Source organism: Cylas formicarius, unplaced genomic scaffold, assembly GCF_029955315.1.
Source record: "Cylas formicarius isolate icCylForm1 unplaced genomic scaffold, icCylForm1.1 PGA_scaffold_1__22_contigs__length_36826433, whole genome shotgun sequence".
Taxonomy (NCBI): Eukaryota; Metazoa; Arthropoda; class Insecta; order Coleoptera; family Brentidae; genus Cylas; species Cylas formicarius.
Genome location: NW_026844264.1, coordinates 2041749 through 2054452, shown reverse-complemented (window position 1 = coordinate 2054452; position 12704 = coordinate 2041749). Strand labels below are relative to the sequence as shown.

At 30.8% G+C, this 12704-nt stretch overlaps 1 protein-coding gene across 4 annotated transcripts in view; it reads left to right on the top strand.

Moving 5' to 3' along the window:
* The window catches only part of LOC132697368 (tyrosine-protein kinase transmembrane receptor Ror-like), a 239270-nt gene that overhangs the window by 76131 nt on the left and 150435 nt on the right, over positions 1-12704 (top strand). For all 4 annotated transcript variants that reach the window (XM_060662811.1, XM_060662810.1, XM_060662812.1 and 1 more), the window contains exon 2: positions 726-884. In XM_060662811.1, coding sequence (XP_060518794.1) covers positions 726-884 — 159 coding nt within the window. The remainder of the gene's footprint in view (positions 1-725; positions 885-12704) is intronic.

Below are 12704 nucleotides of genomic sequence, written 5' to 3'. Positions count from 1 at the left end.
TTATTTTACTTTAAATGTGTTTTTTATGGCAATATATTTTTAAAAAACAACTGACAAATTATTTAGTTTTCAACATTATTTCTCATAAATATTCTTATTCCAATATAATTTAAATTACCAAGACAGAATTTATTAGATTTTATTTAAAACTTATTTAAATAATAATTATCTAAATAATAGATACTTATTTATAAAAGAAGAGTATAATAAAAATGTTCTTATTGGTTATTGAGACAATATAAAAAAAAAACATTTTTTTTCTAAAATCTTGTCTTTTTAATTCGCCTCGTCATAAAAATAAAATTATCTGCTCACAGCTTTTTACGTTACGTAAAAAAAAAACAATAAAAAATGTCATATGAGATAGAAAAATTTGAAATTTAAAAATTGTGGAAAAATATACTTTTTTGGCTTCACCTCGTCACACAAAGCAACAGCAGTAGGTCATTAATTATTTATTCTAACTTCCATCCATCTGTACCTTTGTGTCATTTTGCTACATAAGTAGGTTTGTTTTTCTCTCACGGAAGTATCTATAAAAAGGTTTTTTCCCAACTTTGACAGCTAATATCTCATAAATTATGAATATAAACTTAATATATATAGGATGTTTAAAAAAAAACAAATACTATAATATATTAAAACGTCAATAAATTCGGTGAACCCTTTTTTCCCATGTATTTCGTGAGGTGGTCTTTTGATAATAAAACAATAATTTATTTCAGATGAAAGAATAACAATTTACCACGAGGGACCGTGCGTTCCCGGGGTGTGTAGGGGGGAGACGGCATGCAAGTATTACGTCAACAATAACACCTACACGTGCTTGTGTACCCACGATTCCCGCCCACCTACAAAAAATGGTACCTGTCCTAGAAGAATAGGTAAGATTTTAATTCAATTTTACATATATCCACGCCGAAACAAGAAAAAAACAACAATCGTTATAAAAATGTTCGTTCATGTAGTTTGCCCTGTATATTTTAAATTTAAATTTGTCGCGTGCGTGTCGATAATGGAGATTCCGGTTATGTTTTCTGTTGTATGGAATAGTGATCCGTATGGTACTCTTGCCCTAAATAAAGTTAAATGAATGTAATTTTAAAGTTTAGTGATCTTAATACCGTCAGTTTTCAAAAGTAGTAAAGGAAGCTCGTGGTGATTCGGTAATATATTTTTCTACTCCCGTCTGTAAAATACCAAATTACCCACCGATCTAGCGTGCGGGAAGTGTCACTTTACCAAGTCAGTTTCGTTTCCCATGAATCCGAGCCGCTTTGGACATTTCCGGGATTTTACCGCACGGATTTGGGAGAAATCGGATGTTTTCGGAGATATTTCCCACGCTTTGAATTTTGACGTTTGTCAATTCTGACGGTCATGTCAGTGAATGTATTCGTGTCGTTTTGCGAAAATGGACCCAAAAACTAACGGTCGTAGAAAAAGTATAGTATGCAACACGTTCGGTAAACTTTTTAACTCACTCGTTTATTAAAAACTCGCTCCGCTCTTGTCAAATAACCTCGTGAGTCAAATGCCGTTTACCACACTTGTTGCATAATATACTATTCATGTACCGCTTGGAAGGACACCTTATCTCAGTTATTTGGATTTTGAAACGTATTATAACATAAAATATTATACAATCCTACTTAAGAACTTTACACTCTCGTAAAATCTTTGTTTATGGTTCGATGTTGATGATTTGTTGGATAGATCTCTAAAAAATACACTAAAATTCGTGTTTTCTTATTGCTTCAACCTAAAGTCATGGCCCACTGGGACTATTTAATAAGAGAGAGAGAGAGAGAGAGAAAAGAGCAGTTCTATTATGGATTTTTTAAAGAATTCATATTCAGGAATACTTAGAAGCCAATCTGTATTATGTTTGAATACAGGGTGTTTGAAATGTCGTTTGTGCCCCGCTTAAGGCTGTACATCCTTGTAACATCGTTGTTTATGGTTTGATACTATTTTTTTTGTTGAGTAGATTTCCCAAAAACGCACTAAAACCTTTTGTTGCTTACCGCGTCAAACTGAAGTTATAAACAACCGGAACCATTTTTGATGCCAAATATCGATTAAAGAACTAAAGGACTTCTTTAAGATTATTATCCAATGTTTGTTTATGGCTCAATTTTGGTCAATCTGGTTTTGTTGGATAGATATTACTAAAAGCCTCTCAAACAGTTTTTTTTCATATAGCATCGACTAAAGTCATGGCCGACTGACACAATTTTTTGAAGTTGAAAATGAAGAGGTACTTTTAGGGATTTTTAAAATTAAAAATGACAACAGATTCAGGACTACCTAAGAGTTACTAGACCAGTGACCAAAGTTTTTGACAATTATAAAAATAATGATAAAAAAGGACTTGAGACATTTTTTAAGGGTCATTTATTTTTTAGTATCATCTTAAAGCAACAGCGCTAATAAATCTATAGTATTAAAAAGGTATAATGTAGATACTAACTAATTCTCTTAAACGACTGATAAATTCTGAAATTCGGAAAAGTTCAAAAATTCGATTGAATTGAGTTTTTTCTTCATTGATACCGCTAACATTTCTTGGTTGAACATTGAAGGTAACATTTTTAAATAGCTACATGAGATATATTTTGGATTTTAGAATGTAGAAAGCTTTGTGAAATGCTGTAAACTGCTGGTATCTTAATCTAATCTTAATTTTTTTCTTTGACGGTTGAAGATGTTGAAAGATTTTTGAATAAGTAGTAAATCTGGTTCTGATGTTATATTTCTTAAAATTTTTGATGTGCTCAGTGATGTTCTGAAGGTAAGAACTACAACAGTAGCAAGTGTGCTTCCGCACTCTTTTTCTTTGGAAGATTGTGGTGAAATGTATTTTGTGATGTAACGCTCAATCTTTCTATTGCGGAAATAATTAGAGAGGGTAGCTGATGAAAGGTGTTTTAATTCTACAGTGACTCAAGATGAGATAGTTTTACAGCTCTCTAAACAAGAGAGTTAAGAACCGATGATTTCTGGGTCAGATAGTGATGTGACAATGCATGTATGCGTAAGTTTCCTGAACATGGTATGACCCAATGTTAGTTCTGATTGTCTATTAATAAAATCTCTAAGAATACGTTTCAATACGTTTTATAATTCGCTATATCTCTTCAATTAAATTAAGGAAAAAAGTAGTTTCGGTAGATCCTTGGAAGATGGGAGAGCATATGCAGTATAGTATAACAAAAATAAGTAACCAATAGCAAATGAAATTTTTGAAAGCACGAAGTTGTTTAAAACAAATAACAAATTAAATAGTAGTTACCATTTTTTTCTATGCATTTTTTAATTAGCCATTGAATGTTGCTAACTACTTTACTTAGCTTGTGTCTAGTGATGCTACGACAAGCTTCTCTAATTCGAATAAAAAGACTTTTTTTGTTTGCGGTTGTGATTAAAAAGCTTTACATTTTAATTTTTAATTTTTCTAAAAATCGGAGAAAATTTTACCCGTTCAAAGTAGGGCCAATTATTTTTTCGTTTAAAATCCCACATCAGGCGTTCACTTGAGTAGAATACTTGCACTTAATCACTCAGCGGGGATTTTCTTCTCTCCACATGCTAATATTCTGAAATGAAACTGTGCCCACTTGTCAAAAATGTTTTTATGGATAGACATAAAGTACGCAGGAATTTGGGTTTAAAGGCATCTTTCCAGATGCAGTTTTTGCAAATATTATCGACATTCCCGTTCTGACCAAAATGCCTGTTGATATTCGCAACTGTACTGCGATGATTAATATTTAGTCCAGCTTCACGAAAAGATATGGCACCATTGCTAACTAGACATAGGATGGGAAAGATAAATTAACCATAGTTGCTTACTAAACAAAAAAATGGTAACTACTATTTAATTTGTTATTTGTTTTAAACAACTTCGTGCTTTCAAAAATTTCATTTGCTATTGGTTACTTATTTTTGTTATACTATACTGCATATGCTCTCCCATCTTCCAAGGATCTACCGAAACTACTTTTTTCCTTAATTTAATTGAAGAGATATAGCGAATTATAAAACGTATTGAAACGTATTCTTAGAGATTTTATTAATAGACAATCAGAACTAACATTGGGTCATACCATGTTCAGGAAACTTACGCATACATGCATTGTCACATCACTATCTGACCCAGAAATCATCGGTTCTTAACTCTCTTGTTTAGAGAGCTGTAAAACTATCTCATCTTGAGTCACTGTAGAATTAAAACACCTTTCATCAGCTACCCTCTCTAATTATTTCCGCAATAGAAAGATTGAGCGTTACATCACAAAATACATTTCACCACAATCTTCCAAAGAAAAAGAGTGCGGAAGCACACTTGCTACTGTTGTAGTTCTTACCTTCAGAACATCACTGAGCACATCAAAAATTTTAAGAAATATAACATCAGAACCAGATTTACTACTTATTCAAAAATCTTTCAACATCTTCAACCGTCAAAGAAAAAAATTAAGATTAGATTAAGATACCAGCAGTTTACAGCATTTCACAAAGCTTTCTACATTCTAAAATCCAAAATATATCTCATGTAGCTATTTAAAAATGTTACCTTCAATGTTCAACCAAGAAATGTTAGCGGTATCAATGAAGAAAAAACTCAATTCAATCGAATTTTTGAACTTTTCCGAATTTCAGAATTTATCAGTCGTTTAAGAGAATTAGTTAGTATCTACATTATACCTTTTTAATACTATAGATTTATTAGCGCTGTTGCTTTAAGATGATACTAAAAAATAAATGACCCTTAAAAAATGTCTCAAGTCCTTTTTTATCATTATTTTTATAATTGTCAAAAACTTTGGTCACTGGTCTAGTAGCTCTTAGGTAGTCCTGAATCTGTTGTCATTTTTAATTTTAAAAATCCCTAAAAGTGCCTCTTAATTTTCAACTTCAAAAAATTGTGTCAGTCGGCCATGACTTTAGTCGATGCTATATGAAAAAAAAACTGTTTGAGAGGCTTTTAGTAATATCTATCCAACAAAACCAGATTGACCAAAATTGAGCCATAAACAAACATTGGATAATAATCTTAAAGAAGTTCTTTAGTCCTTTAATCGATATTCGGCATCAAAAATGGTTCCGGTTTGACGCGGTAAGCAACAAAAGGTTTTAGTGCGTTCTTGGGAAATCTACCCAACCAAAAAAAATTAGTATCAAACCATAAACAACGATGTTACTAGGATGTACAGCCTTAAGCAGGACACAAACGATATTTCAAACACCCTGTATTGAAACATAATACAGATTGGCTTCTAAGTATTCCTGAATATGAATTCTTTAAAAAATCCATAATAGAACTGCTCTTTTCTCTCTCTCTCTCTCTCTCTTATTAAATAGTCCCAGTGGGCCATGACTTTAGGTTGAAGCAATAAGAAAACACGAATTTTAGTGCATTTTTTAGAGATCTATCCAACAAATCATCAACATCGAACCATAAACAAAGATTTTACGAGAGTGTACAGTTCTTAAGTAGGATTGTATAATATTTTATGTTATAATACGTTTCAAAATCCAAATAACTGAGATAAGGTGTCCCTCCAAGCGGTACATGAATAGTATATTATGCAACAAGTGTGGTAAACGGCATTTGACTCAAGAGGTTATTTGACACGAGCGGAGCGAGTTTTTAATAAATGAGTGAGTTAAAAAGTTTACCGAACGTGTTGCATACTGTACTTTTTCTACGACCGTTAGTTTTTGGGTCCATTTTCGGAAAACGACACGAATACATTCACTGACATGACCGTCAGAATTGACAAACGTCAAAATTCAAAGCGTTAATATAGCGTTGAAATAGCAGTCTTTAATCAGTTAGATCGCCGCCCCGTCAGTTATAAGGTCAAGAGAAGATCATAGTTCCTCAGATAACGAAGAATATTATCTTATTTTATAATTTAATTTCTGTATAATGTATTTTTTACACTTAATAAAAAAATAGGATACCTAATACTGGGAAAACCATTAAATCTTGCCGTTCTTGGTGTACTGATTGATTTTCTTCTAAAGCGAGATCTAGTGTTGATATTTTAAAAAAGAAAATACAAAAAGTAAAAGAGTTAAATGAAAAATTAGTTACAACAATTTTTCTTTTTAAAGGGAAACATTTTAATAAGTTGTAGATTTGGAAACATTAGCAATAAAATGTTGCTATGTAATGACAGTAAAAAATCTCTAAAAAACTATTGAACACTACAGAAATGTCACTATTTGGATTTGCTATAAGTTTGAAAGTTTTATGCCTCCTAACTTCATTTTTTATTGTGACTGTTCTTTTGAAACCAGAAAAATAATCTCACGCCAATGTAGGTAACGTCTTTCTTGAAAAAAACTTGTGGAATAATGGATAAAATACTAACATGAAGGAAGGAAATAAATAAAAAATGTTGTTTATTATTTGCAACATTTGGCGTCCTATTGATTTATATGATTCTTTTCAATGATAGATTGATTCTTCTTTTTTATTTGCCGCGCCTTATTATATTAGTTCATTCTATAGGATTAGAATGTCTCACCACTACAGTACCAATTATATGGGAATATTTTCTGCCAATGAGTTTTAGACAATTCAATCAATTTATAGTCAAAACCAGTCTTATCGAGCAGGTGTTAGGATTAATTAAGACATACCGTCATGTTTGGTTTTTCCTTATCTTGTTTGATTGTTCTCTCCAAATATCGTACGAGAAATAAGACAGATGTATACTACCTTTACATGGAAAATTTCAAAATTAAAATTTGAAGCGATTTAAAAAAAATGATTTACAGTTTTCAGTTTTGAGACTATGACAATTTTAAGTGGCAAGGTAAATAATAAAAAGCATTTTTTTTCTCTGCATCCCCAAGCACAATGGTTTTAAATTTGGAAAACTATTTTGAAACTGAAAGAGAAAGCTGAAAATCTCCAACAAAAAAAAAATAAAAAACTGGAGATTTGACGGAATAATTGAAGTTGAGAATGTGATTTATGATTTAGAAAAAACGTAGTGTTTACGCTAAAACTTGGTGTTTATCAAAATTAATAATGTTTTCGCTATATTAAATTAACCCAAGATTTTTACGTGAACAGCTACAGATAGTAGACCAGTGTGTTCGATTTCTAAACGAAAAGTAGATACTTATCAATGGAAGTGGTTCAAATCTTTTCAAGACTAATCTGTATGAAGTGTCAACAAGAAAAGAGGATCTGAAGGTTCATTATTTTGCATGTTAGTGGTCGAACGGGATTTATTCCAGGTGCCAGTTTTTTTTTCATCAAAAAGTTATATGAACTGTGAAATTTTTGAATAAAAGAAAAACTAAACATTAATTTCAATATACAATGCAGCGTATCATTCAATAATTCTGAATAAACAACCCACTTGGCTCCGCTCGTACGAAATAAACTTGTGGCTCAAATGCCGTTTACACTTATATGCATAATATGCTATTATAGGTACTTAAACTGACTCTGTTTCCTGTAGACTGGCTGGGAGATTTTTTTTTTCTTCTAATTCCTCGAAGTAATTATTCGGATTAATTACCACTAATTTTAAATATTTGCTAAAATACATTTAAATAATTAATATTGTCATTAATAAGACAAAATTTAGTTTATTATTAATTAAAATAATTTAGTTTTTTTTGTAAAAATAGTGTTACGTGGCTATCCGTATATATACGTAAAATAATAAACTCTTTTCCTTTCTTCAGCAATATTTGCAGTTGCAACAACGTTTTGGTAGTCTCAGTATTTTCGGATTTGATTCAAATAATTACGAACCTTTGGACCAGCAAAAGTTTTTAAACATTTGCCTTCACCTATCAAAATTGCCATTTTGTAGAAAAATTATTTTAAAAATACGTCATTTCTGAAAATATGCAAAAATTTTGTAGGATTTTTTTTTCAAGATTTCCACAAGTTTTCAAAAAAATCGCTCAAATTTCCATATTTTTAACCCAACTTTTGTTTGGTACACCGTAACTAGTTAGAAGGAAGTGTATTTCTTTCGATATCTTTTGAACAGTCGATTTTATAGAAAATTTTCAAATGCGCGCTTACAGAAATCGTCAAACTTGCATGCAAAGTTAATATGGTTTTAACATTTTAGTTGATTTTATTGCAATTTAGAGAGTTAACTGTCTCACTGACATTCTATCATATCGTTAACCTAGTTTTGACGTTTCATGTGCCTCGTAATTTGATCATAATATTATTCCATTCTTGCTCATTAATTAAGAAAAACTAATCAATTTAATTATTGACTAATTATTAATTTTTAATATTTATTAATAAATATTTTAATGTAAATGATCATTTAATATTAATTTTGAAATTTTATATTTAATATTACTATTAATATTACTGTTAAACTTAAAATTAATAAAAATAGTAAACAATTAATAATAATTTAAAATAATTAATATAGTTAATTTTATATTATAACTTTAGAATGAGGGAATTGATGGTTTGGCCTGGCATAATTTTATTAGGTATATCTTAATTCCAATAAACACCTATTTCTTGGATAGTTTATCATAATTCTGCCATGTCGTATTAATAACTACTTCGTGGAATCCGGCCCTGTTGTTTCAAATAGAGTCATCTCAGAATGTGTGGCAGCCAAGGTTAACACGCCAGAACAAAGGAGCCGACCGAGAGTTAGAGAGCTGATTGCCTGGTAAGATGTGATTTATTACTGCATTAATTGCGATGAATCTTGAATGAAGAAAGGAAATGATTGTTTTACAGTGGAATCAGTGTGTTATCTAGTATAGTGTGGCATTTGGATGCTCTATGTATAATGCTTTCACAGATAAATGGTTTTGACCCAATGACTGGAATGAAAAGGCGGTACTACTGCATCTTTTTGAAATTTATTCTTCATTTTAATATTTATTGTAACAGATAATTGATATTTTAGTAGTATTTACCCTTTTGTTTTTTAATGTATCAAAGAAATCATTTTAATCTACTAAGGTACACCATTACTACGAAAAGTAGCTTTATCTGAAAACATTATTTTTGACAAAAAATTTGGATCGGCCTCTATTGCTTCATTTATAACGGTGCAGTATATAGATCATATCATTTAATTCAACTTTAGGAAAATCCGTAATTATTTTTTATTTTTTACTGACACCACAATACATTTTATTAATTTATTCGCTTAGTTTTCATGCAAAAATTTAACAATGTCATTTTGTCATATCCGACTAATGTTATAGCAATAGGCTTGGATAGAAAGAAGGGTAAATTATGGAAAAGTTAAAATAGATCGCAGTATTAAAAATAGGTATATGACATACGGAATAAAAGTTGTAGATTTTTGTAAGATCTTTCAGATCAAATAATAATATGTATGGTGTGCAATTTAAGAAAATTTAAATTTTTCAATATAAAATGATCCAAATATATTCGGTTATTTTTGTTATTTGAACACCGACACAGGCGGAATCCAAAAGTTTTGTAAATAGTGTTACGGTAACCTGTGGAAGTTTCTTTGAAAAACCCTTTTGCATCTAATACAAATTCCGTTCTTTTAGGTTACCTTTGAGTTACCCAAATCAAATATGAGTTACCTAATATCAAATATGATTGACCTATTTTTAAAAATAATGGCGCTATATTAATTTTTTGCAAGTGTGAAAACCAATATTTTTTTTAGAAGTATTTCTATTTGATTATTTTTCTATAATTTCACAGTAGCAGTGAGAAGTATGAATTAGATTAAGGTTTGTTATTATAGGCTAAGTGAAGTTCCATCCGTTTTTTATACCAAATAGGGTCGATCTTAGGGCCACGGTTTTTCAATTGCTGATATACTCGCCGAATCTCATCAATTGTGGTCTCCCTAGTAGTGGAAAGAGATGTTAGTTGGTAGACACCTTCAAAGGAGTTAAAATATTTATGTCGCCTAAGGATTTATATGTGTAGCGTAAACTGTACCATAAAAATTGAATAGAAATAGATCTCTAAGCGAAGTTCCGCATTTTTTTAGCAACCGCACTTTTTACAAATCTTGATTTGGGGGTAGCTAAGCAAGCAATTTGGTGATTTGCGTTAAGGAGATAAAGTAAATAAACATCAATAACTGTTAAACCCAAAAATAAATAAAATATTTATTTTTTAAATCTAACGCGTTCCAAACAAATTGTCTCTTGATTCTAAACAAATTGTATTTTTTTTATGATACCATTTTTTAATAGAACAACTAACGTTAAGGGATTTGGATAAGATCTTCTTCCTTGAAAGGAATACTGTGAAATCCCATTGAATCAAGAAGGAAGTGTAATGTTTTGTAGCAAATGTTTAGGCGAAAGTGACAGGCAGGGTCCCCTCAGCGTGTAAGCATCGGAGCGCTCCGTATAAGTGCACCATCGTTTACGGAATATTTAAACAATACTGAAATTAGTTGTAGACTTGTAGTTGATTCTAGCACAGACTTAAATTTTTTAAATATTTAATAGCAATTTATTTAAATGTTTAAGGCATATTCCAAAAATAAATTATTAAATATTTCTTGTGATTCTATATAAATGTAGGCATAAATTTACACATTTGGTTGCACACAGTTGTCGAAACAATTGTCATGTAAAAATATATAATTTCGTGAAAAACTGAACTTTTAGTTCTTATTTATTTTCATAGATTTAGCTGCAAAAGTAGTAGAACTTTTTAGAAAACTTCTGGATTCCTCCTGCGTCGGTTTTTGCCAAAGTTTCGCCAATCATTCTGTTGGCTTCTTCAGGGCTTGACTGAAAACCATTTTTTTTGACATTGTTATTTGAATTTTTGTTTATTTATTTTCAATTAAATTTGCATTTTACACCATACAATAGCTCATTAAAACTTAAGATATTCGAATGTGCAGGTTATTTGGCTCTAAGATGATCCAGTATAAATGTTCAAAACAGTCAAAAATTTAAAATTTCAAGTGTCAATAGCGCAAAAATAATTGGGAATATAGTTATATATGTCAAACACTTATACTGAAGGATAATTTCTAAAGCAAAACAGCGGAATTTTTCTTAATCAATACGTCCACACTTTTGATATAGACATCTTTTCTAAGCAAATTTTGGAAATTAAATGTAGGGATAGGGAATCGGGTGATTATATTAAAAAAATCAACTGGGATTTAGCCAGATCTGGCTTTGCGAGAAATATAAGTATAAAAAAGTATATGAAAACAGATTACCACAGTTTATTTTGATAAAGCGGAGTATATTTGACATTTAACTAAGGAAAGATATATCAGTATTTGTAAAGAAGTATGTACTTGCAAAATAAGTCGTCAGGTAACTAAAATAAAAAATATGAAACGATACCTCCTTACCTTACTGTTGACGTTCATTGGTTGCGTTGCTGAGTATTAATAATGAATAGTTATTAAAAATTACCCTTTTGTCAGCAGATGAGCATGTAATTGTTGTTATTTTGCAACGAAGTAAATTCTATGACCATTTATGAGCCTGATATCGGCGACTTTAGCAGACCCGAAAAATCTTGCATCAGTGCCTGTTACTTTATATTACTACTATAAAAATTCAATAATTAGTAACATCCATTTCTACGAAACAACTGAACACTGTACTTCTTTTTTGGCGGATTATTGTTAGATTTTACAGAAATTGCCTTGCGGCGTACAAACAGAAGATGCCATGCGGCGTATATCAAAAATGTAACATAACCTCTCTTTTTCCCTTCTGTTCAGTCTCTCAACAACTAAAGATGATATTGGCAGGACTGAGGAAAAATTAAAATCACTATCGGTTGATTTTATTTACTAAATTAGCTGGTCAATCGAGTGAAACAGTCGCATTTTTCAGCAGGTTTATTTGTGACGAGGAACAAAATTCTAATGCTAGTGCTTGCTAATTAAGCTTCCCGAATTGTTTAAATGCCATTAGCGTGAAGGATTTTGCAGAGGTAGATGATTAAGTAGTTATATTCGATTAGTAGAGCAAGTCTACGCCTACAGGGGCATCCACTTTTTTGGGTGGGAGATACACAAAGATATTATATAGCCATTTTTTGTAAAATTTGGTGGAGAATATAAAAAGTCGGATAACGAAGTTACGGTTTACGATTAAAACACTGAGCAGCACCCTAAGGCGACCTTGGGGTGGAATTTGGGTTCCTAATGGGAATTCGGCACAAAAAATAACCAAAACTTTATATTTTTTTTATTTTTAAGAGTTTAATTTTACTACACTAATATAAGATATCGAACGCGTGCGAAAAATTGCGGCCAAGTAATGTTAAGTCGGTGTTAAATGTCGCTATGTATACATTTTGACGTCTCGGAAGAGGCTGCAAACATATGGACCACTTACATTTCTGTTTATGTTTTTATTGGGTAAGCAAATTGCCTTTAAAAATAGTTCGTTTTAAAAAGAATTGTACACAATAACAATACCGGCAGCTGTAAGTGTTTGTTGATTTTACGATGTTCGAAGTCACCTGTCAGTTGTTCTACAAGGAGCGCCTGAATAAATCGAATTTGAGAAAATGGGTTGCGTTGGAAAAATAATTTAATAATTTGAGTTTGTAGTCTCAGATCCAGGCGCAGTTATAATGATAATAATAATAATAATAATAATAATAATAATAATAATAATAATAATAATAATAATAATAATATCTATATAGTATCTACGGTAAATCAGTATAATGTGCACGTGTGTTTATATTG